This window comes from Cajanus cajan, chromosome 5 (assembly GCF_000230855.2).
Source record: "Cajanus cajan strain Asha chromosome 5, NIPB_CcT2T_4, whole genome shotgun sequence".
In the NCBI taxonomy this organism is placed as follows: domain Eukaryota; kingdom Viridiplantae; phylum Streptophyta; class Magnoliopsida; order Fabales; family Fabaceae; genus Cajanus; species Cajanus cajan.
The window spans coordinates 60,414,441-60,440,418 of NC_138521.1; the positions used below are offsets into that span (position 1 = coordinate 60,414,441).

Sequence of the window (25,978 nt, forward strand, 5' to 3'; positions counted from 1 at the left end):
GCGCAGCTTTCATTTCTATGAATGGAAATATGAAACCACAAGCCTGAGTTTTCTTTTTATCCAATTTGAATCTGTTGAAAATTCATAGTTTTCTGCTATTTAGTCATACAATAGATTTTCTTAAGGATTTGCGCATATTGAGAAATAGTCTGTTTGATGGTTGGTTGTATTACTTTCTACTAGTTATTAGCTAAATGTACATTCAAAATCCACAGTTTATTGACAAGTTAAACGGATACCCTTTTAAATTGTTCAAGAATTGTTCTTTAGCTCAGTGTATAAAGTTTGCTGTCCTAAAATAAGGGAGAATCGTAATATAAAAAAAAAATGGGCCTAGATTAAAATTTAAAGTAAAGAACTGATAATTACAAAGTATGGTTGTAATAAATAGAATAGTCACTGTCGTACTTATTAAAATTTATTCATCATTTATACTTCTCCTAAAAGTATGGTTTGCTACCTGAGGTGTATAGGAAATACAGAAATAACATGGATAGATACTCAACTTACAAGTTACAACGATCAATGTGACTGACGTATTATCTTTCATTTTGTCAATTGCTGAACCACTCCTTAAAGTTGGTATGTATGAGACACCAGAGCAGCAAATATATATACAGATTCTCTGGCGAAATAAAAGGAAACTGCCCAAGATTCTTAAGGTAACCCTGGTTTCCTAATTAAGGAATTGGTTATCGTTGCTTCAGAAACAAGTTTAATAGTTTTCCTTGTGGAAAACAAATCTAGTTGTGGTTTTGGTGGAAAATTTGGTGCATAACTTCTTCAACTCTCTTGCTAATTTAGATGGGCCGCAATAGAAAACCCCTGTAAGAGAAAACTCATATCCCTAGTTAGGAAAACAATTTAACCTCTTATTTTCTTATATAATATAAATATATAGAGATAGGGGGGTTGGGTAAAACTTTAGCCTTTAAATTAAGCATGCCTATTTCAATGATTAAATAAGATACAAAGTTGGGAATTTATACAATTAAGTAACGAGTTTCATTAAAAGAAATAAAAATCTTGAATCACGAGGGAATTTTTTTCTCACCAATCTTAGCTCCTCCATGCTTGCGAGCCAATCTAGAAAATATGTTGAACCAATTTGGTCGAGCAAAATGCGTGTGTATCTGAAAATTTTGGATGGAGAAATATTTTTTTAATCAAACAACAACAAAACATATGTGCAGTCTTGACCAGACACGAATGATTCATTTATTTAAAAAAAAATATTTTGGCTGACATGTATTTGTTAAGATTCTTCCAAGCGACTTTAAGTTGGAGCAGTTAATAACATGGTTTGAAATGACAGATTGAAGAATGTTGTTTTGTTATGCCAAACTTGATATATAGCAAAATGACAATAACGTAATCTAACTTCAACCAGAAGGCATCAAGCCTAAACTATCTTGTATGATTTTCTTTAACGCCACTACTCTAAATTTAAAGGTTGCTTGTAATTCATATATTTTGGCTACATATATTGACTAAAACTAAAGAGAAGATGCACTTACTGGAGTCCTGGAAACTATGTCAGTGCCATTCTTGGCAAAATGCAAGGCCTGAATCACACTTAGCAAAGCTGAACGAATATCTCCTTCTGGATGTACACTGGTCAGGAAATTGTGCATCTCCACAACCGACTTAAAGATTATCAGAAAATTAGATAGTTAAGAAAAATCCTTGAAGATTTTAATTGCACATTTATAATAAAAGAAAGATATAGTTGTGCTGACACAGTACTTTTTCCAAACAAATTGTAGTTAGGCATACCTGCTTTTTGGTTGAATTTGAGATTTCCTTCATGACATCTCTAAACCAGTCAAAAGAGTTTGGCTCTCTTGTAACCCAATAAAGATATGCTTTTAATGGACCCTTTGTTAAGCTGCATTTTCTGAGACCACTCTATTTCGAATGCCCAAAATGTGGCATTTGTTTAATGAGACAGAAGCAGAGCAATTGAATTTTAGTGAAGACATTTATCATAGAAAGAAAATACTCAAATAAATAACACAATAGAAAATCTTACATCATCAATTTGCGTTGTCTGGACACTTTTAACTACATCTTTAAGGATGCTAATGAAAGGTGTGGCTCCTATGCCAAGACCAATTAGTACCAGAATGTCATACTTTACATGGTCTTGAGCAGCAGAGCCATAAGGGCCATCTATGTACAGTTTTGGACACCCTTGTGATCGTGATAACACCGCCTGCAGATTGCGGACAAATTTTCAGGCCAAAGAATTCCAAAAAGCACAATTTTGCACTTAAAATTTTCTATTTTCACCTCTTGGAATAGAGCATATATTTGGTAGCTCCAGTCTCCGAGTGTTCTAATGTGCACACTGAGGTAATCATCTCGTGGTCCTGAAGTCAAGGAAAACGGATGCCTGAAAATTTAGACAAAAGAAACTCAAATAGAACATCGATATTGATTGACCAACTGGACAACACAAAAATTGGAATAATGAATTGAATTAATTGTAAATAAAAATGGTCGCATGAAGGAAGCAGAAGTACCATTCAAAGGGCGAAATTTGGGGGCACTGAAGGAATATATACATGCCACTTTGGAACTTAAAACCTTCTGGTTTTTGAATTTTGAGGTACAAAACTTTTCCTGGATATAGACTTGCCTATATAAGAAAAAGAAAAGGATAAGATAATAAATATCCTTGAGAAAAGAAATAATACTGTGTTTCAATAAAAAATTTAAATGGAATAATTTTTTTTTAAAATTTAAGTATTTATAAAATTTCTTAAAATAATATAATTTCAATTTTTTTTAAAAATAATTAAGAATTTTTTTCATTGGAATTACACTAATAATATCAGGATTTGAATTTAAAATCTTGTATATGTTATTCAAAAAAAATAAGAATTTAAAATTATTCGTATTTTTATTTCTTATTTTATTTGTATATCTTTTATCTCTCTTATTTCTTAGTTATTGAATATTTAAAAAATATTTTTTAAAATTATTAAATATTATCTATTATTGAGTTTGGAAGAGAAATTTTAAAACTTCAAAAAATTTAAGTTATTTGATTTTAATTTTATTATTCTTTAAATGTCTTGTTTGAATAAATCAATTTAAAATTAGAATTAAAATTAAAATTTCAAATTTTTTTACTAGAAAATTTATCAACAGAAACTTTAAACCCACATATTTTACAAACAGTTGAATATATAGAAAAGCTGATCAAATACCTTCAAAATATCAACTTCGTAAGATCCAGATCTAATGGCTCGAAAGATCCTTTCTCCGGCGTATAACAAAACTGGAAAAGCAATGTACATCCATGTCTGCACATGGAAAATTAAATAGAAATTAAAATTCTACACCAAAATTTGTTCTATAATTTTTTAAATTAAAGAGCTTTCTAGTAACTTTTGCTACCGTCTTAATCACAACAATGAACAACTCGGAATAAAGTAGTGGCAAGGAGTTCAAATAATGCAGAAGAGTCAATAATTCAGTCTTGAACATTCTCAATGCCACATTTTTCTGGTAAGTGCTAAACAACTGTTTCTGGTAGGTTCATAATGCCACATTTTTTAATATTTTTTGAGAGAAAAAAACTGACATAATATATAATACATGTTACAAGAGACACACAGTAATAGAATTCGACAAAACGAGTCTCATACGTGGCTGTCCATGTCTTCCCAATAGAAAACTAGACTTGAATGAGTGAGTGGGTGTTTTTTTTATTAACCGTTATTAGTAAAAAAAAGAAGAATAAACATTCACATTCACTTTACTCTATTGTTATATTAACGCAGCAAGGCAGTGAAATGACGCCAAAAATCACGAGAAAGTAAAAAACACAGAAGAAACAAGGATGGAAAAAGTGATGAAAAAAGGGTTACCGTTTTCTCCATCAACTTGTCGGTAAGGAACAAGAACATGGAGTGAATGATGAGCAAGGCATAGACGAGGACAAACAAATGGTGGGAATACCAAAAGGTGTTGTATCCGGTGACACGTCGGAGGGACACCGGCAGCACCGGTGACCGACGCCTTGGCCACTTCGTCGCCAGCGGAAATGCGACGCCCATTAACACCACCATGCCTATCCCACTCGTCACCTCCGTCGTGGCCAATAATTCCACGTACGTCGGCCGGTGGTAACCGAACCCCGCCGCAATCGTTTGCCGGAATATCGATCTGTCTGACTCACTAATTCTCGGAAAATCACACGCCAGGTGCGTCCCACCGTGCAATATCACTCCCACCACTATTCCTCCTGCAATCAACTGCATAGTACGTCCGCTAAATTAAACTACTAATGGCATCATCTTTGTTTTTCCACATCATTCTTACAATGTGCTTTGCTATGTACCAATAGTAGAAAGAAAAATGGAGTCTATCATTTTTTTGTTTAACAAATTCAGTCATCTGCTAACTATATTGTAAACACGTTTGATGGACAACTTAGATGCAGTACTATAGTTACTCCACATATTATTCTCCCATAAGAATCGAACACATTGGCATTTAATGAAATTCATTATATGGACTATTTTAATTTTGATTGAAAGGCAATACTAAATATACTTGGAATTTTATTAGATATAAGTTAAAAGTTTTTTTATTAAAAATATAAAAAATATATATATTTTATAATAAAGAAATTTTCAAAAACGTTCTAAAATTTATATCTAAGTAGATTATTATAGAAAAAATAACACTAAATTATGATATTAAAAGTATTGTTGATATTGTTTTCATGTTAAAATTTGAGTTTTACCTATATATTAGTGAAGTGAAGCTTTGATTCTAATTGTAGAACAGGGCGAACAATACTTAAGATACTACATATAAGCTTTATCCATTATTTGGAACCATAAACACACGATATTCCAATTCATACAAGAATTTCTCAGTTCGGGTTCCAAGAAATGTGTTATGAACAAGTTAAATGAAATGAAGGAACAATTAGAGAGGGTACCTTGTGGAAGTTAATGTTGTCATTGAATGGAATGACAGAGTTGATGGGACGGTGTTTGCGGAGCCACGTGATTGTGTTTCTACAAACCGGAAGAAGAACGAGAGCCATGTTGAGTTTTAACGTCTCAGCTGCACCTTTAGCAGTGGGAAGGCAATAACCCATGACTTCAAACCCTGATCTATGGCTATACTGGACAAATTTCCACACAAATAACCCCAAACATGCAAGCACCCAAAGTAGAACAACCCAACAACGTCTCCAGTACGTTCTGAACAACACTTCCGTCCATGACATTGGTTCTTCTTCTTCATCACAAAAGTCACCACCATTAGTCTTGTGAACATTCTGTATGCTGCTTCCTGTTGCTGCTACTTGTTTCATTGGAGAATGTGCCTTTGATAGACTTGCCTTGAATAGAGACCCCATTTGAGATGTCTACATATGACGACGAATCTTTCTATTTAGTTTAATAAAATATGGAATAGGGTGACCATGTGGTAATGGGGAGGTTGAGGCTTAATTGGTACCTCAATGTAGCCTTTCTTTTTCTTGTCGAGAGATTCCATGATCAAAGAGGCATAGTCCTCTGCTTCATCATGTGTCACGGATAGCTTATTTGTAGAAGCGGTTAATAAAATTGTCTGTTTAAGGTACAAAATAATCACAATCACAACAAACATTTGCATCCAGAAATATGCCAATTATAATTGACGGTTTGTATACACAGCACCTACAATTAATTATGGAACCACACATCATAGAGTTTTTCTGTGGAAGAAGGGCCAAAATCAACGCCAACATGCGGAACAAGACAATTAACACATGCAAATTTAAGCAGCCTCACCACACCCTAGCTAGTAAAGTTAATTATAAATTAAACTTCATTAAATAAATAATAACCTGTTTTATATCTGTTTCGGTGACTCTTCCGTCCTTGTTTCTGTTACACCTAAAGTAAAGCCAATGAAAAATTATTATTTGATCTCAGAATTGTGCATAAGAGAGTTTAGCAGAGGTTTTTTTTTTCTTCTTTTTTTTTTTTTTGGTTTTTACATGTCAAAGAAGATTCGCAATCTCGAGTTAAAAGAATTGTCCTTCATCCGAAACCAAAGATTGTACAAATCAGTTTTGGTGATATTGGATTTCCAATGCTTGCCTCCTCTCAACGCTCTTAGCAATTCATTGGCAAACTCGGGTGATGACTGCATCCCTATAAAATAGGACATAATTGAGAGTGAAAAATTAAGACAATAATTTGCAGAATAAGATCAGAATTATTTAAGAACAGGTAGGTATAGATAACGTATTTGGTCTTTTGTTATTATTAAAAAAATGAGAAATAAAGTGTTGAACATTGATCATTGAAATAAATTAAGTAGGGAGATGAATAATAAAAATGACACAAGTTGTCTTATATTACGGCACTATAGCGTATCCGAAGAACATGGCTAAGGTGGCTAACTACTCTGCTCGATATGATTCTCGAGTTAATTGACCAGTGCCAGATGATAAACAGAAGAGACATAGAAAAGGACTTATCAATGTCTCAAAGAACATCATGCATTAATGCATTATGAATTATTGTATTTGTGGTCGTGAAACAAAGTGATAATGTTGCATGAACTGCTGACTTTAGTTTCCTATTCTCACCAACGCAGGAGCCAAATTCGGACCATGCCACAACCGGTTCGGCTCCAGAACCGGTTCGACCAAGTTGGTCGAACCGGTTCTCCACATCCTTCCACTCCATTCCACTCTGACCAACAATGCCATTGATGAACCTCACACCTTGAATTGCTCCATTTTCTATTATGTGAGAACATTTTTGTTTTTGTTCCGAACTCAAGTCTGCTACATCGTTAGAAACCTCGTACCTGGTTTGAACCAGGGACGAGGAATGAAGGACTTCTTTGACGGTCGAAGAAGAAGACAAGGACGAAGAAGAAGGTGATGATTTGAAGAGAGCAATGAGGGAACGATCATTAAGAGGAATTTGGGACTTTAGAAGCCCATCCATTGATGGGATGTAAAGAGTGAAGGTTTGATGATCAAGTTGTCATGGGAAGTGATAAGGTTTTGTTTGCATCATATTCTAATTAAAGAGAATGTGAAGTGTAACGGAGAATGGTGGCATTAATAAAACTTCCTTTCTTTCAGGGAAAGAAGGTGAGTGGTTTTCTTGAGGAGCACAAAGTTGCTTGAATAATTGCACTCAACTTTGACCAAGGAATGAGCTAGAAGCAGTTAGCTAGGTAGAGTTGCTGGATGGATTTGTTTATATTGTTTTACAGACAGACATGCAAGAAAGTGGTCATTTTCTTGCGTCTCTCTCTTTTCATGTGTGGATTTGAGTGGTTGAGTGAGGAAAATGATAAAAGACAAGTTAATCAAAAAAATAATGGATCATGTGTTTGGTTTGGTGAGAGTGTGTGGACTAAGTTATAGAAATTGAAGTTAATATGATGGAGGTTTTGTTGGAATTTGCCAGATCGGGAGAGGATGGAAATTAAGTAAGGGCAGGTGAAGATTGGAAACAAATCCACGCAATGGAAAGGGTGTGATAAATTGGTGCTTATGTGTATTTGTGTTGGTTGAAGATTGGGAGGGAAAAAGAGAACAATGTTTCTATTTCTTGCTATCAAGAACAGCTCACAGTATTACAAAGTAAGCAATAGAATAATGCAACAATGATTAATTGAATCCAATGACGTGTCTTTGGTACTTTATTTTATTTTATTTTTAATTTTTTTTATTAGATTTCACTTAAACCCATGAAAACTACTAAACTAGCACCGAGCCGCCGGAGGCAGTCTTATTAAATGAGATTTTTTTTTATACTTAAAAAACTTATAATAAAGTTGTAAATTACTTTTTTATATATTCAAAAAATTCTTCTAACTATCTTTTAAATTATAAAGATATGATGAGATGTATGATAAGAGAAAAAAAATGCATGCAAATATAAAACGAGCATAAATAGAAAAATAAGTGTTAAAAAGTTAATGTTCTTGTGAAAGTTTTTCTATATAATTTTTTTGTTGGTATAATAATATAGTTTTACTATTTACACATTAAATATATTTTTTATCGTGTATATATATATATATATATATATATATATATATATATATATATATATATTAGAAATATTTTAAAAATTATGGACACAGTAAAAGTTATCTCACCTTAGTTATTAGCTAGAAAAACATTCTTTTTATATGTTTCTAACTTTCTTAGCAAATTGGAATCATCAATCAACTAAACGCTAACGCTACTATTTTCTTTTGGATAAACCGACATCAATGTTCTTATTTTAGGTAAGGAATCACAGCATTCTAAAATGAATAATAACATACATCACATGCATATGGATGAGAATAATTCTAAATTCTTTTAAATTATTTTCTTACAATTTTTTAAACAAATTAATATGATGACAAACATGTCAACCTGCTCAGTTACCTAAAAAATGAGCCAAGTGAGTTGAACCATTAACAGTAAAATTGGCTAAAAATCCTCACTTACCCTATTTAATGGTGAGTTGATGGATTAACCTACAAGTAAGTTGAGTTGACAAGTCAAATTATTAAAAGAAATAATAAATATATGAAAAAAAAATCATATACAAACATATTTAAAAATATTTCTAATAAAATTATAATACAATAAAATATTCACCACCAACATTTAAAAAATATTTTTCACCAACCTAACCGTTGATCATTTTGTCTAAAAATAATAAATAAATAAAATAATAGTCTAAATAGTAGTTTTAATATCTTAAGTCACTTCCACAAAACCAAAAAAAATAAAATTATATCCATTGCTTTTATAAAAATATAAAAAAAATGAGTTGGCAGATTGACTTGTGGTGTCCTATTTATTTAATTACATGGGAACTTCAATTTTGAGTTTTATTGAGTACAAGTTTAAGATAAATTTTGAATTTTTTTATTAAAAATAAAATACTTTTTTTATTATTATAAAGAAGTTTAAAAAAATTATTAAAAAAAGCTCTGTATGTTTAATTATTCTACATTTTTTGTATTATTTTTTACATAATATCAACAATCAAAATACAATCTAAGGCTTCATGTATTTATTTTAATTACTTTCAACCTTCGTTGTCACTAGACCAAATGGACAATTATAATGATTCTCTATAATTTTTATATACTTGTTTTCCCATTTTTCAATAACAGTGAATTGTATCGATAGTTATTTATTTTTTATTTTTATGATGTAAACCTTGCTTCGTATAAGGAAATTCAAAGTCTAAAATGTGAATGAGTCATCTATGGATGTTGATCTTATTCTAAATGGCACAGATTTTGTACCCATCCTCGTTACCCTTTGTTGTGTTGTGTGGCATACTTGTCCTCGTGATTTGGAGTCGCTACTTTTTCTTTTTACGTAAATGAAGGTAAATAAATACAGGAAAAAAAAAATACAACAGCAGAAAGCATTTCCAAAGCATCAACCAAAAGGAGAGTTTCAAATTAAGTAATGGAGAGTTTAACTTTAAATACGTGAAACTAGACTTCAGTCTTAATTTAGTTAGCTGATATTTCTCCTTACGATATTTTAGGAGTTCTTTAGTAGCGAAATGGGACAGAACGAAATATAACAAAACAATATTTATATTGTATTTAATAACATCAAGATAAAATGAAATTAGGTGTTTTATTTGTATTTGATGTTTGTTAAATAGAATACAACATCATATTTAATTATATATATATATATATATATATATATATATATATATATATATATATATATACTTCTATCATGTTAATGTTTGATTGAGTAGTAAAAGTTAAATAAAATATAATAGAATATTTTTTATATTTGTTATTTTATGATTATTATTATATAATATTTTTATAAAATATAATATTTATATTTTATAAAATAGTTTATAATTATTTTTTAAACACGTAAATATGAAATATTTGATAAAATATAATTTATAAAACATAATTAACTTAAATATATTGTTATTATCATATAAAAAAAAAATTTAAAAATATTATTAAAAATCTCACTTGTAAAGTCTCAAATAAAATGCATTCATCATAACAATAATGACATTATTCTGATGTCCAAAAATAAAATAAAATATCAAGTTTCAATAAAGCTTGTTGATATATATATATATATATATATATATATATATATATATATATATATATAACAATTTTGATTTGATTTGAATGGTTCTAATATTATCTCTATTAACAAACGATAATAATTCAAATGATCAGTAATTTATATGATGTAATTAGCATAATACAGAAATTTCAATGATACAAATAGCACAATAAAAGAGAGAGAAAAAAAAATCTATTTTGCCTTTATATGCAATGAGAGCAACGAACAATACAAAAAAAGAGAAAAATATATATTCTAACAAAAAAAAAATATTTAATCACTAGACTTATTCTCATTAACATAGACTTAGTTGTAAACATAGATATTATATATCTATCCTTGTAATATGTGTCACCTTGAGTGTATGACACATCATTCAATTTGAGTTTGTCAAAGTATTTTTTTGTACACATTTTTTTTTTGACAAAGTCTATATGGCTAAAAATAATTCTAACAACTAAATGTACATTTAGTTTAATTTATTTTGGAAAAAAAAAAGTCACTTTTTTGTCAACTTTCTAAAAGAACTATTAAGAAAGTTATTATTTTCTCGACTAAATTAACATCAAACATGATATATATTTTTGTAGTGATGATAGTTAAATAATAATTATTCTAAAATTTAATAATTAATAAAATAAGTATTGTAATATCTATAAAAAAAAAAGTATTGTAATAAAATATCGTGTCATAAAAATAGTTTATTTAAGATTATTTCACATCTCTTTAATTATTATAGAATTGGTTATTGTTTTAATATAACTTTTACATTTTTTTAACATGAAATTAATACTTATTTGAACAATTTGTAATGTGCCTCACCTTGTGAAGTCGTACTTGCAATATCAAAATTGGAATAGCCTCCAATGAATGACTATTTAACCGCCATAACCATAACTTAATTTTTAAGTATGTTTCCTAACTCTCGACACTGCATGTGCTTCAACACAACTTTTCAAACAAAGTGAGATAGAAAATATTTTTTGCAAAAGGGCATTGTAACGCGATCATATTTTTTTTATTGTTGTTTTTTTAGTGTGTAATGGTGTATAGTTTAATCTAAAGATCTTATATAAATTAATTATCCAAATTCCTCAGTAACAACCTAATTTTAGTGGCAAACGAACTTATTTAATGTTGATGAATGCTTTAAAAAAAAAAAAGAAGAAATTACCTGTAAAATAAGGCATGACTAATATAAATAGAAAATATTAATGGCGTTCTTTGACTTTAATATGTGTATTGACACACTGTGGGCAAGGACACCAGACAACTATGATAGATGAGTATGTAAATGATCATAGTTTTGAATTTTAGTTATCTTAATTAGTTTTGTTACAACTAATGATATGCAAAGGTGTGTTCAAGGAATGATGATGACATTATACAAACATGTGTTCAAGGATTGACATTGATAACCACTTTTTTTTTTTCTCTCTTTGCATGATACAAGGACATAAATAACCGAAGATAACTCTAATGGTATGTTTGGATGAGGAATTTATATAGGGTAATTCATTTATTTGAAGAATTTCAAATTTCTTGAGGTGAAATACTTTGTTTGGATGAGGAATTTACAAAGAATTTAAAATCCAAGCATTTGTGAAATTCCTTAAAATAGTATAATTTCAAATTCTCCTAAAAATGGGAGAATTTGAAATTCCTCATATTTATTTTTCTTATTTCACCTATATATTTTATCTTATCTCTTCATTCTTTTAATTATTGGATATTCAAAAATATTATTAAAATTATTAAATATTATTATATTAATTTTTAAAATTATTAAATATTATCTAATATTAATTTTTAAAATTATTAAATATTTAAAAATGGATTAATATTTATTTTTATAAAATTTAATTTAAAAATCTCAACATATAAATATATTTTTAAAATTAATTTTACTATGATGGAATCAAATTATCATATTCAACCTAATAATTTAAAATTTAAAAAATTTGAATTGACTCATCCAAACAAAATATTTTAAGAATGATAGAAATTAAAATTAAAGTAATTCAAATGCCAAAAATTTAAAATTCCTTGAATTTGTAAAATTCTTCATCCAAACACACTATAAGGAAGGCCATAAATAACCGAAGATAACTATAAGGTTCATGATATATGCACCTCCTTTTTTTTTATAAGTACACCTCCTTTTAAAAAAAATAATTAAAATTTTAAAATATTTTTAATTTTTAATTTTTAATTTTACATCTACAATATTTAATTTAATACTTTTTTTTACATATATTTTCTTCTTTTTTCAATTTTTACATACACCTCCTTACCTTTCTTTCACTACACCTATTTTAGTAACATGTGAAAACTAAAAAAGAAAAAAAAAGTGCGAAAAAGAAGAAAAAAGTAGCAAATTAAAAATTAGAAGTATAAAATTAAAAAATTAAAAAAAAGTTTACAATATTTAATAATTTTTTTAAAAAAAATAAAGGAGATATACTTATAAAAAAAAGGATGTGTATATATCATGGGCCTAACTCTAATAAGGGATGTTTCTGCTGAGCCTTGATGGGCTTATTGAGCCTCATTGGGTTGATGATATATACACCTCTTTTTTCCTATAAGTACACCTCATTTTAAAAAAAATAATTAAAATTTTAAAATATTCTTAATTTTTTGCTTTTTTATTTAATTTTACATTCACAACATTTAATTTAGTACTTTTTTTTATAGATATTTCTTTTTTCTTCTTTTTTTCTTTTTTCAATTTTTACATGCACCCCGTTATCTTTCCTTCACCCTACCTATTTTAGTAGCATGTAAAAATTGAAAGAAAAAAAAGTTTGAAAAAAAAGAGTAGAAAATTGAAAGTTAAAGGTATAAAATTAAAAAATATATATATAATATTTTATAATTTTAAAAAAAAAATAAAGAATGTGTACTTATAAAAAAAACAGGAGGTGTATATATCATGAACCTTCCGAAAAGAACTTTCCGTCAGAATAATTACGGAAAGTACTTTCCAGAATACTAAAATTACTATTTTTCCGTTAAAATAATTATGGAAAATACTTTCCGTAACACTAGAATTACTATTGTGAAAAATTCTTTCCGAAATATTAACAGTGTGTGTATTTGTTACCATAATTATGGAAAAAACTTTTCGCAATAGTAATTTTAGTGTTACGGAAAGTACTTTCCAGAATTATTCCGACGGAAAGTTATTTCCAGAATAGTAATTTTAGTATTCCGGAAAGAACTTTCCATAATTATGTACAAATACACCTTCGAAAAAATTTTCCAGGATAATTTTTTTTTATTTCAAATAATATTAAGGATAATTTAGGAATTTTTTTTTTTTAAAAGGGGGTATATGTATAAAAAAATGGAGGTGTATTTATCATCAACTGTCTCCCTTTCTTTCAGGTTTCATGCTTCGGCCCAAAAAATAAAACACTTGGTGGCAAGGACTGTGTTGAAGCCATTAGTTTTGCTGTTGGGCTACTTTATGGTGGTGTATCAGTAAACTGCCACACAAAAAAAAAGTCCAAACTACTAATTTTTACTATTTGTTTTAGTACACTAATGTAATATTTAAAAAAAAAAACTACACTATTTGGATAAAAAACCATCGTATATTCATTCTTTTACCAACTTTTTAAAAAAATATTGTAAGAAAATAGCAACATAATTATACCACACGAAATATTATTTTAATATACAAACAAATTTTTCAACATTATTTTTTTAAAATCAATTAATTATACACAAACATAAACAAATCTTAGTATATTGATTCATAAAATAAATAACAGAATATAAATTCTTTTAAATTTTAATAAGATACAATTATGGTTGTCTTTGAATTAAATAGACAGCCTTGAAACTTGAAAGGTTATTGGATGGTTGTGGTATAATTGGATTTATTGGATGATAATAATGATTTCTTATGTATCGTCCTTAGTCTTGTCGATTGTACCAATGAAATTTACTCGCCACGGCACGGCCAGCAGGCAGAAGCTTATAAGATAATTTTTGGGCACATTGCTAAAATGTTTTTGCGTTTCCTCTTCTTTCAATTTTTTAACCATAATCATTACACAAATATTCATTACATTAAGACTATAAAAATATAGTAATAAATACCTTTTTGAACGAAAATATTTTAATTTAACTAATTAATATCATTTTTTTACTGCAATTAATATCAACTTTTAAAACCTGATAATAACAAAATAAATATCACTATCATTAATAGTACTCTTCTTATTATTTTTAGATAAAATAACACTTAATTCTCTAAGTTTTACTTCTTTACAAATAAAATTTTTAAATTTATCCTATTTAACTTTTGAATTTTGATTCATTTTTAATAGATATTATAAACTTTAATTTTATTTTTAATTAATTGTCAAACTTAATTGATTTTGTAAATAACTGATTTTTGGAAGGGAAAAAAATAGTCATAAACATAATGAAAATAAGTCAAACAAACAACCCAAAAAAAATTAAAATCTATTATCATAATAAATAGTGATAATCATAAACCAAAGATACATACGATATTGAAAATCCCTCTATCATTGGCCAATAGATGATGTTTTAAATTATTGGAGGAAATTCAATTCTAAATACGCATAATTATAATTCGAGTCTAAGCGAGTAAGAAACATTAGTCTCTCTCATAATATGTTTAAGCTGAAAAGTCCAATCACAAAACAATAATTTTTAACTTTCCACAATAATAAAAAGTATATTTGTGCTTACTCTCACAATTTGATCTCACCAATGAGAAAACATAAGATGAGTTTGAAAGGCACAAAACATTTGAATACCCAATTCTCCTAGCTAGGCATAATTTAAAAATAACGCAACTAATTCAACTTTTGTATTATCAACAATTACAATATCGTCATTGAAGTGCCTAATTCAATTTTCAAAAGATTCACAAATAAGATCCTAATTCAGTTAGTCCTAGTTGTCCTTAAACAATTATCATCAACATTTAAGTACCAAAGTCTCCTAGCTAAGCATAACTAAAAAGTAATGCAACTAATTCAACTTTTATGTTATCAACAACTTCAATATCATCACTAAAACCCTTAATTCAATTTTCAAAAGAGTTACGAATAAGACTTTTAAACTCAGCTAATATTGATTGTCCTAAACAACTACCATCAACATGCAACAACACTTGATCACCCACAACTTGTGCACATGAAATCTAAACCTCCATTTGTAGATTGATATAATGAGACAAATTTTATGTCTTAAATTAATTAAAAAAGGAATTAAAAACACTCTCTATAGCAAAATGATAAAATTGACCCAAATTTAAAAAATAAAATACTAACATACTTTTTAATATAAAAAATTATAGTATCTACTAAATAAACTATAATATAAAAAAAACTATAGTGTCTACTAAATAAATTTATAGCCTTATTAATATAATGAACAAATTTAAAATTAAATAAATTGTAATTAAAGTTGAAGACTGTCTACTAAAAAGTAAAATTTAAAAATTGGTTTGAACAAAATAAAAATTTATAGTGTTCATTTATAAATAAAATAATTCTTTAAGAATTAATTTAGATTAAATTAAAGTTTTGGGTGTAAAATTATAAAGAGATAAAGGTTTAAGGAAATTAATATGATTTTTCCCTTATTATTATTATTTGGGGAGAATTACTGGTAGAGAGACAGTGTCGTATTTTATTCGCAAGTGGCGCGTGATATTGTTTGTTTAGGGTTGTTGGTTTGGTAGCTTTGGTTGTGTGTCAGAGTCATAGATTTTGGTTTCAACACCCGACAGCGAGGGGTCTCTGAATAACTTCAAAATTTTGTTTGCACTGAACAAATCTACTTTCCTACTTTCATCGTCAATTTGCGTTCGTTTCCTCAAAAGCGTGCTCCTTTTGTTGCTGCCAACTTCACAAAATCTTTCCATTTTCTCTCTTCTTTTTATTCCTAATATTTATTATTTCTTCTTATTGGATTGTCCACGCATCCACTTTGGAATGGTAAATGGTGGGTTCTTCATTGCTAAAAAGAATTGTGAGAAGAATATTTGTTTAGTAAGTGAATCAGGGATGGTGCTTTCATTTTCCTTCAAGGGGTTTTCGCCAATTTCTCTAAATTGATGGAACATTTGCCCCTTTCATGTGTCTTGCTGTTAACCTATATAAAGATGATTATTTGTTTTATGGGGTTTGGGTAGTGACCATGTTTGTGTGTTGAATTGGCAAAATGGATTTATGGGTTGTTGCAGCCGTTGCTGGAGCTGGGTGCTTAGCTAAATATTTGAACAAACTTTCGAAGAATGGTGATAACTTATCTCATTTGTCTTCAGAGGATTCCAGTTTTGAGAATCCTGAGGCCCCAACCCATCCCTTATGCACACAAGCAGGGAGAGATTCTTTAGATAGAAGGGTTTCAGATGTGAATTCACAGGGTGGTGTTTTTGCAATAGAATTGGCTTCTACCAAAGGGATTGACAGTGAAAAAGTAAGGCCATTCAGGAGTTGCAATGAGAGTGACGTCCTTTCTGTATCTAACTTTACTGATATTGGATATGGAAATGAGCAAAGCTCCACTGTTGGTGGCAATTGTGGTTTCCTTCTTCCGGATTTCGGTGATTTGTCTGCAGGAAAATTAGGTCATAATGCTTTTGGAAATCAAATCTCTCACAGGACTAAGCATTTGTATGGGCATATTAGTAAACCTTCAAACTCCTTGGAAAGTTGCCTAATGGCTCAGCTATGCAAAGTGCACGGCAAAATGAAAGAATCCGTTTCGTTGTCATCCACAGCCACGAGATCATTCATTGTTAGTGATGGAAGCCAAATGATTAGCAGAACAAATGATGGTGATTCTTTCGATGAACTAGCCGGAAGTGAAGAATGTAGGTTGCATAGAGAAGCCAGTAAAGTGAAAGATGAGAGTGTACTATTTGGAGTCCCTTCCTTACCAAACATCAGGTCTTTCAATGATGCCAAGGAGATGAAATTTAATGCAGGCAATGGACGAAGTGGGAGATTGGGCCCTTCCAGCAATGTGTTCAGTGGTAAGCTCATCCATAGTCAACATGGTATCTTGACTCACAAGTACCTTTACAAATATTTGTTTTGTGTATGGTCTTTCATACCTCCATTTAGAATATTTATTTTCTTTTTGTCTTGAGAGTATTTCACTTGTTTGCTCTTGAGGAAATTTATCAGTCTGCTCATAGATATCAATTTTTTTAGATTATGCTTCATTTTCTGGTTAGTTACAATATCTTGTAAAGGAATCTTGTTTCATTACGTTCTCACCTGTATATTTATATACAATTCACTTGTGTCAGAGAATGAGACTCATGTATTATCAATTTTTATGAAAATTAAATGGGTTTTGAACTGGTCTAAACTCCCCACATTATACAATCTTGGTTTTTTTATTCATGAACCAAACCTTCCAGAGAATTGACATCTTGCACAATTGACCAATCTCGTTCCTTACAAATGGGAGGATTTTTTTGGTCTGGAGGGGAAAATTTGCTTCAGGGCCAAAAATGCCATTTTCACTGCTAAACCCTAAACCTTAAAAAAAAAAAAGGGTTTTACTATCCAGGTTTAACATGTTGATCTCAGATAGCTTTATAACTCAATCAAGTCATCTGTGAGACAGTGTCACTGACAATTACCACATAGGTTGACCTGTTGATGAAGTAGGTTGCAATTTATTTCATGAGTTGATTTGAAGTCTCTGATGCTTGTTGTGTTGTGTGTTTTGCTTTAATTATTACTCTTGTTGACATGTACATAACATAATCATCAGATGCAACATTTCTCTTCAGTCTTGGGATTTCTTTCGGCATAATAACTTCCATCTTGACAAATAAAAGAGAAGTGGACAAGTTAAGAGAGTCGTTGAAGCAGACTGAAAACTTGGTTAAAGATCTACAAGAGGATCTTGAAATGAAAGATTCAACGAGGGTGAAGGAGTTACATAATGAAAATTATGTTTCAAATAGTACTTGTGATCATTCCTTATGTGATAAGGAGCTAAATGGATTTTCACCTGAAAAGCACACAGATAACTCTCCAATAATTGACCGCAAAAAATCATATGATCAGAAGGAAGAAGATAGTTCAGAATCTATGAGCAAAATTGAAGCCGAGCTTGAAGCTGAACTTGAGAGATTGGGATTAAACATGAACGAATCTAGCCCAGAAAGACCACTATCTGAGTTTTTTGAGGTAACCATAAATGTTTATATTTTGCATTTCCTAGTAATGACATGATCCTGTACGTACATAACATTGTCTAGGAATATATCTGTTGAAAGGTGCTTTGTTGTTTAGCTTTTTTTTCATCTATTGCAATCCTACTTTACTTCCATGCCTGATAGTGGAAACAACAAAGAGTGGAGTGAAAACAGAGCTTTCTGATTTATGTCTTAGAACAGTTTTATTATCTTCTTCTCTATTTCGTCTGTTTTATGTCACATTCTTTAAATAATTTATATGTTTGGAGTTTGGTTTAGTTACTGTAGTATGGAATATTGGTTTTGTTATTTTTCTAATTTAAAATAGCTTTGCTTATGTTAAAATATCTTGGATGCATATTAAGCTGCAAACTGTGGATACTTTTGATGCATATTGTCAAATATAATGTCACTTTCTTTGTTGAAGGATTCTATTGTTCTGATAACCTCCGTTATACCGTGTATTTTTTCTTACCAATAAATAAATAAAAAAAATAAAAATTAAAGTGATAATTTAATATTATTATGCCAGTCTTGAATTTCGGCTGGGTTCAGCTTTATCCAACTCTAAAAGCTACCTCATGAAATGAAAATTGCTTAAAGTCTTTATATGCTGCCGCATGGGTTTCTCTTTTATATGATTGGTTTTACTGTAGTTAAAATTGGAATTGTAAGTTGTAACACCAGAAACTGGCATTGTTGTAAAATAATAAATATATAGCATTGCTATAGAACTTTTTTTTACGTTGTCCCATTCTATATGCCATATTTTTCTCTTTACCAACTAATATATCCTATTTGAATGTCATGCAAGTTTTCAATTCCCAGATTTTTGCTAATGTCTTTCATTTTGTTCTATATCATCTTGGAGTAGCAGTAGAAAGAGTGCCATCTTGGGGAAAGTTTGATTGTTTTACTTCTCCTTATCTTTATGATAATGTCTGGTGTTATGGCTCATAAAATAGCTTTAAAGCCTACCGTAATTTGCATCATGGCTTGAAAGAAAATTGAATTTGGGACAAAGCGAATCTGGATTCACCGAATTATTTTGAATCCTTTGGAAATCACGTTAACTCTTGATTTGTGGCTGTAGTTCATTTCCCTTTTCTATTTTGTTCTCTGTCTGAAAACTTACCTCTTTTGTTTTCCTCCATTCCATGTTTTCTGTGTTCAAGTTAACACAGGTTCATGGTGTCCTAACATTGCAAAATTCTTGCAGCTTGACCCTGATTTTGTAGCAGATTTTGCTGAAGGTGAGTTGCAAGCTGACATGATGGGCGGGAAACATTTTGTCCATTCCAAACTAAATGAGGATGCCAGTGACACTATGATCCCTGAAAATCATGCTGTTTGCCCTCATGAACTAAGACTGCGCTTGCATGAAGTTATCCAATCCAGACTTAAGAGACGTGTACAGGAGCTTGAGATTGCTCTCGAAAATAGCCAGAGGAAATTACGGTTCATGGAATCAGAGCATGAGAGTCATTCCCCGAAGTGCTTCTCAGGTTGTGGGCAAGCTTTATCCCTTACTGAAGGAAGAAATATATTGACTTATAATGATTGTGAGCCTATGACCGAACCCTATTCATCTGGTGAAACTCTAGGTGCTTACAATGACACCTATTTTGAAGAAATCATAAAGATAGATGACTTTGAAGAAAATTCACCACCAAGCATCCATAATACTGACTACAAAGTAGATTCACATTCACATGATTTACATGTATTAGGGGTTCAACTTTGTGGAGCAAACGATCTCGTTACTCATTCCACTGTTAACGAAGAGAGACTATCAAGGGAACTCTCTTCTGGTGAGGTCACAATGTTGGAAGGGCTAAGCTCTACCAACTATGAATTAAATGATGTTACTGGAGATGAAAAAAGTGAGTGTGATTATGAGGTGGAAAGGCAATTAATTAGACAAATTGTTGAAAGAACCAAGAAAGGTTCTCCTGTCTTACAAAATGCCAGAAGGATATTGTATTCTATGGATGAAGATGAACATTGATATCAAATACTTTTTAGGTGTGTAGAAATGCTAGAGTAGGACATTTCACTTTTTTTATTTGGTGGTATACAAGATGTTACTTGTGAGTACAACATTGCTTCCTTGCTCTTGATCTTTACATATTTTGTTTGATGATAACCGCAACACTCTTTGCATGATCTGGACTTCACTGTATCAAATAGGAATCGATCTTAGCATTACTGGCTATTGGCTAAAATCTTTGGGCGACCGATGACAATCTTTTTATGCCTTTTAGATGGATTAGTTATAGTGCATGTAAGTTTCCACGTCATATATCTTCTTTGAACAGTGCACATGATGTGTTTGTTTCTCAAATAGACTCAATTTTTATGTTATGCTGCATACAGATAAGGTCTAATCTAGTGGAAAATGCGGATGAGTTCGATTCACAACAAGATACTTGCACTCCATGTCGCCTCCCCTTTCCGTCTTATACGTAATAATAATGATATACGGATGTTTAAAATTAAAAGTTAATCATTGGAAAAATAATTACTTAATAAAAACATGTACATTTATTTTTGAAACTTAATTTTTTATCTAAATAAAATCAAATAGCCATTTATTATTAGCATTTTTTACGTTATACTATTCACGTGCAAATATAATTGATGAGTTTAACCTGTTAGATTGAAACTGTGCTTACCCACGCAAGACGGAGTCGAAATGACGATCAAAGTTATACATGAGTGCATGAACAACATAATGCATCCTTGGTGTTCACGAATTCTATTAAATTTATTTTTAAACGACTAAAAATACTAAATCCAGTCACTTCAAATCCCAATCTTGATTTATCAATCAGTCAATTTAATTTAAAACACAAATCAAATACGATTAAATGTTAAATTGGATAGGTTTAAATTGAATTACTTTTTAATTTTAGTCATTTTTTACTTTCACCCGGAGAAAATATTAAATAAATGGTGAGATATAAAAAAAATTTAAAATATCATGTATCTAATTTACAAGTTAATATATATACCAAATAGTTATGCAACTTTGCAAATATATACTAATAAAAACAAATTTACTCAACTTGATAATTACATTTATATGCCTTTAATTAAAATTTTCATAAATAAATATATATTACGTAATAATTTTACAATTACATAAAAAGATGATAATAAAAATATCATAAATTTACGGTTAAAATATCGCATGGATTCAATTGTATTGTATCTATTTTTAAAATCAAATCCGGTATTTAATTCAATCTAATAATAAAAAATATTTGATTTTTCAATTCAGTTTACTCGGTTTTAAATAATGTTTTCTCGTGCAGAACTAAAATCACTTAAAATGAATAACTGATCATAAAATTCCCACATACGTCTTCAATTGTTATGACAACTTGGAACAATTCACTGATTTACATGCTGTATGAAGATCTCAAATTCGGTTAATACTAAACCACCTCAAAGAAACAAAAATGAGATATCTGATTCTTAAGAAAATAAGGAATGAAAGACGATTAAGATGGACGTACATAACTTCCTTTTCAGCCATGTCCAGCTGATAAAGATAACAATGCCTGAAATGCTCATCAGGTTGAGTCCATAGAGATTTTAGGAAGAGGTACGGTACAGAACACGAGCAGTAGAAATCTAAAAACTAAAAACTTCCATCAAGCTCTTTTGGCAAAATCATCAGCATCATCATTGTCGTCCCTGTAATCTCCCAAATCCTCATTTCCGTTGCTGTTTGTTTTGCTGTCCAATTGGCCAGTGCTGCCAAATTCCAACCCCCCACTTCCATCAAATCCATCAGCAAAGCCGCTGGGGCCAGTACCTGTACCGCCACTACCATCCACGGCATTTCCATCATATCCACTACTGCCAAAACCACCAGAAATTTCCTGATTGCCTACACCACCAGCATCGCCAAAACTTCCACTGTTACCACCATAGCCTCCACTGCTTCCACCTGCGTAAGTGTTTCCATCATTCCCATAATTTATCCCACCCCCACTGTAACTGCCACCAGCACTACTAGCTCCAAAATTATCTGGAGCAGAGTAGTTATTGACAGAGCCACTGTCCCCATAATTGCCACCTGATCCATAGTCGCCACCACCATATCCACCACCCCCATAACTGCCAGCTGCATTTCCACCATAGCCAGCACCCCCATAACCACCAGCTGCATTTCTACCATAGCCACCACCACCGTAGCCGCCACCACCATAACCACCTCCATAGCCACCACCAGCTCCAGCACCATAGGAACCACCAAAGCCACCACCACCACCACGAGTTCTTTCATTAGCGTAATTTACCTTAATCTGGCGACCGTGAAGGTCCTGAAAATGTTGCACAGAAACAATAAAGCACTAGTAACAGATGACACCTTACTACTACTCAAACTTTGCAAAATTAGATAAACAAAAAGTTTAATGAAGGATAAAAGCATAAAACTACATGAAGATGCAGACCAATATTTAAAAGCTTGCCAAGTAAACAAAATTTGTATGATTATATCATGGCCAACATGATCACAATTTAAAAGCTTATTGTGTACAAAACACAGCTAAGTAATCTAAATTAGCATTGCACACAACTTGCGTACTTTGCACAAATTGGATGGGTTACATATCTTGCATCAGCACATGATCATTTTGCAGCAATCATTACAAGTTTACAACCAATGATACTCACAAGATTAGTACACTAAGAATTAGTAGTCTTTGTTACCTGACCGTCCAAGGCCTGAATGGCACTCGAAGCCTCCTCAACTGAAGTGTATGTAATAAAGCCAAATCCTCTGGATCTACCAGTCTCACGATCCATAATTATCCTTGCTACAAAGAGCAGAGTGTTAAAGAGAATTATAACTGACTTGAAAATCAATTAAAATAAAAGATGTCAACGGAATTTCATCAAATCCCCCCAAACATAAATATTCCTACAGACGACAAAACTCAAAAATCAAGAGAGAGAGAATCTAAATATTTACCATCAACAACTTCACCATATTTTGAAAAAGCTTCCCTCAAACTTTGCTCATCAGTAGAATACGAAACACCTGTGATAGACAAATGTTAGATACAGATACATTAATCATTATTATCAACAAAGCAAAGAATAATAAATAAAAATTGAAAAGGTAGTTCAAACGCACCTCCTATAAACAGCTTGGAGCTTGGAGCAGAAGACATGCAGCGTATAGCCTGAAAAAAAGAAGGGGATGAACGCAATTCCGAGCTAACCTGCCTGCTCGCAGCATGTCTTAACAAATTCCCAATTCTACCAAAGAAAGCCATTGCTGCGAAAGAAACAACAAAACGTCAATGACTCTGTACAGCACATAACTCAAAACACAAATTTAAAAACTAATTAACACCTCCAACATGAGAAAACCCTACTTTGAACATAAACCTAGAGAAAACAAAAGTGAACCATATAAAAACTCAAACCATTTCGTAGCTTTAGTCCCAAACAAGAACAGAAATCCTAAAGGAAGCCATGCCACAAACTTCGTTAACCATAGAGGAAAAGAAATATATTCAAGTTCACTCAGAAGCTAACAAAACTAATTTCAAATGATGCTCAAATCTCAAACTCTCTGGATCTCACGATCACCGACGAAGGCAAGTTCGTCGATCGAAAACAGAAAACAAAAAACACGTATCACACCAATCAATATATTGATCTACAAGACAAGTTAAACAAATAAGTCGAATCAAAAGGAATACAAAAATAAAAACAAAAACGAAGAGAAGCACGGTGAAGAATGAAGAAGAATGTTACATAATCGGAGATTACCTGTGTTCACTTCTCTCCAGACTCTGTCTATTCCTAAAACCCTAAAGCAAGATATCTAGTTTTCGGGGAAATGGAATGGGTTTATGTAGAGCTTAAAGAGGCAAGATACTCTCTCTTTTTTTTTTTCGCCGCTTTTTAATATAAACGGGCCTAAGCCCATTTTTGTCACGTGCCGGCCCGGCCCATGAGAGGGGAGAGGCCAAGTGGTAGAGCCATAGCCAACCATAACACTTGCTAGTTTCGATCTGAACAGTGTAACTTCGTTTCTTTCAATGGCGCAAACACAAACCCAAACCCAAACCCAGAGACCCTGTTCAAGCATCCTCGATTCTTTGGGGGAAGAAATCGTGAGAATCATCGCACCCGTTTCAATATGCATGTTCTTGGTCGTAATCTTGGTCTCAGTTCTGAACACCAAATCTCCGTTCGACCCGTCGATGGCCTCGATAGTCACCATCGCGTACACCGAAACAACCTCCGACTCCACCTGGGACAAGTTCCTAGGAGCCCTTTTGAACTCCTTGGCCTTCGTTGTGGTCGTCACCGTCGTTACCTTCGTCTTGGTCCTCCTCTTCTACTTCCGATGCACCAGGTTCTTGAAGCTCTACATGGCTTTCTCCGCTTTCGTCGTGTTGGGCTTCCTTGGCGGTGAAGTCTCGCTCTTTTTGATTCAGCATTTCAGTACTCCCCTTGATTGCATTACGTTTTCCCTCGTTTTGTGTAATTTCGCTGTTGTTGGTGTTTTGGCCGTGTTCATGTCAAAAATGGCGATTTTTGTGACTCAAGGGTACTTGGTTGTTATTGGAATGCTGGTTGCGTATTGGTTTACTATGTTGCCTGAGTGGACCACTTGGGCCATGCTTGTTGCTATGGCGTTGTATGACCTTGCTGCGGTTTTGCTACCAATTGGACCGTTGAGGCTCTTGGTGGAGCTTGCAATTTCAAGGGATGAAGAAATTCCTGCATTGGTTTATGAGGCTAGGCCAGTGAACCATGGTAATTTGAGTCCTAGGGATGTTGTGCAGAGACGGTTGTGGAGAGATAGACAAAGGAGGCATGAGAATTCAATTCTCCAAACTGATTATTCCAACACGAATGCCAACTCAGTGTTGGCTCATAGCCCCAATGCTGAATCGCAATCCGATTCGGATGCAATCGCTGCCAATAACCGGGATGGCGCGAACTTGGTTAGGGAAAATGCTTCTTCAAATCCAAATTTGAATGATAACAGTAATACCTCTAGTGGCTCCTATAGTTACAGAAATTTGGTGAGTGTGGAGGAGGGACGGGCACGGGTTCAAGAGACGGATTCGGACCTTTCTGCGCCCTTGATTGATCGTGGAATGAATGTGCAGCTTGGTAGAGTGGAAGATGCTACTTCAAGTGAAAACTTGTTGCTAGAGGGAATTGGATTGGGTTCATCTGGTGCAATCAAGTTAGGGCTGGGAGATTTTATCTTCTATAGTGTCTTGGTTGGTAGGGCGGCGATGTATGATTTTATGACGGTGTATGCGTGTTATCTTGCTATCATTGCGGGTCTTGGCATAACTTTGATGCTTTTGGCTTTGTATCAGAAAGCCTTGCCTGCTCTTCCCGTGTCAATAGCACTTGGCGTGTTGTTTTATTTCTTGACCAGGCTCTTACTTGAAGTATTTGTTGTACAATGTTCCTTAAATCTCCTGTTGTTCTGAGGTTTAGAAATTGTATTGTTTGGGTTTGGTACTTGTCTGCCAAACATCATATGACCACTTGTGTTATTAGTCAAAAATCTTGGCTTAATAATGCCCCATCTTTAGTTGTAAGATTTTCAAAAACTGTATCTTTTCTCTGTTTTATAGTACTTCACCTTTGATGCC

General features: G+C 31.7%; 4 protein-coding genes across 5 annotated transcripts; 2 read left to right on the top strand and 2 right to left on the bottom strand.

The window, feature by feature from the left end:
- Positions 1-312: 312 nt before the first annotated feature.
- LOC109809237 (respiratory burst oxidase homolog protein A) lies at positions 313-7,550 on the bottom strand. Of its 2 annotated transcripts, XM_020372486.3 has the most exons (14): positions 6,611-7,532; positions 6,014-6,170; positions 5,861-5,909; positions 5,488-5,601; positions 4,961-5,395; positions 3,879-4,265; positions 3,216-3,311; positions 2,526-2,641; positions 2,293-2,395; positions 2,033-2,215; positions 1,777-1,908; positions 1,518-1,646; positions 1,055-1,133; positions 313-825 (listed from the first exon to the last, which is right to left on the bottom strand). In XM_020372486.3, exons 1-14 carry the CDS (start codon positions 6,975-6,977, stop codon positions 716-718), a joined length of 2,457 nt encoding a protein of 818 aa, XP_020228075.1. In that variant the 5' UTR covers positions 6,978-7,532; the 3' UTR covers positions 313-715. The 2 variants fall into 2 exon arrangements, with proteins under 2 accessions (XP_020228075.1, XP_082931671.1); XM_083075545.1 differs by lacking the exons at positions 313-825; positions 1,055-1,133 and having other exon boundaries at positions 1,777-1,897; positions 6,611-7,550.
- Positions 7,551-15,799: 8,249 nt separating this feature from the next.
- Positions 15,800-20,472, top strand: LOC109808866 (uncharacterized). The gene is made up of 3 exons (XM_020372032.3): positions 15,800-17,144; positions 17,897-18,318; positions 19,546-20,472. The coding sequence occupies exons 1-3, from the start codon at positions 16,328-16,330 to the stop codon at positions 20,332-20,334; spliced, it is 2,028 nt and encodes a 675-aa protein (XP_020227621.1). The 5' UTR covers positions 15,800-16,327; the 3' UTR covers positions 20,335-20,472.
- A 1,183-nt stretch (positions 20,473-21,655) lies between these two features.
- Positions 21,656-24,243, bottom strand: LOC109807837 (uncharacterized). The gene is made up of 5 exons (XM_020370498.3): positions 24,123-24,243; positions 23,479-23,622; positions 23,314-23,382; positions 23,052-23,158; positions 21,656-22,660 (listed from the first exon to the last, which is right to left on the bottom strand). Exons 2-5 carry the CDS (start codon positions 23,618-23,620, stop codon positions 21,986-21,988), a joined length of 993 nt encoding a protein of 330 aa, XP_020226087.1. The 5' UTR covers positions 23,621-23,622; positions 24,123-24,243; the 3' UTR covers positions 21,656-21,985.
- A 98-nt stretch (positions 24,244-24,341) lies between these two features.
- PS2 (Presenilin-2) lies at positions 24,342-25,978 on the top strand. Its single transcript, XM_020370497.3, has one exon. The coding sequence runs from the start codon at positions 24,395-24,397 to the stop codon at positions 25,811-25,813; it is 1,419 nt and encodes a 472-aa protein (XP_020226086.1). The 5' UTR covers positions 24,342-24,394; the 3' UTR covers positions 25,814-25,978.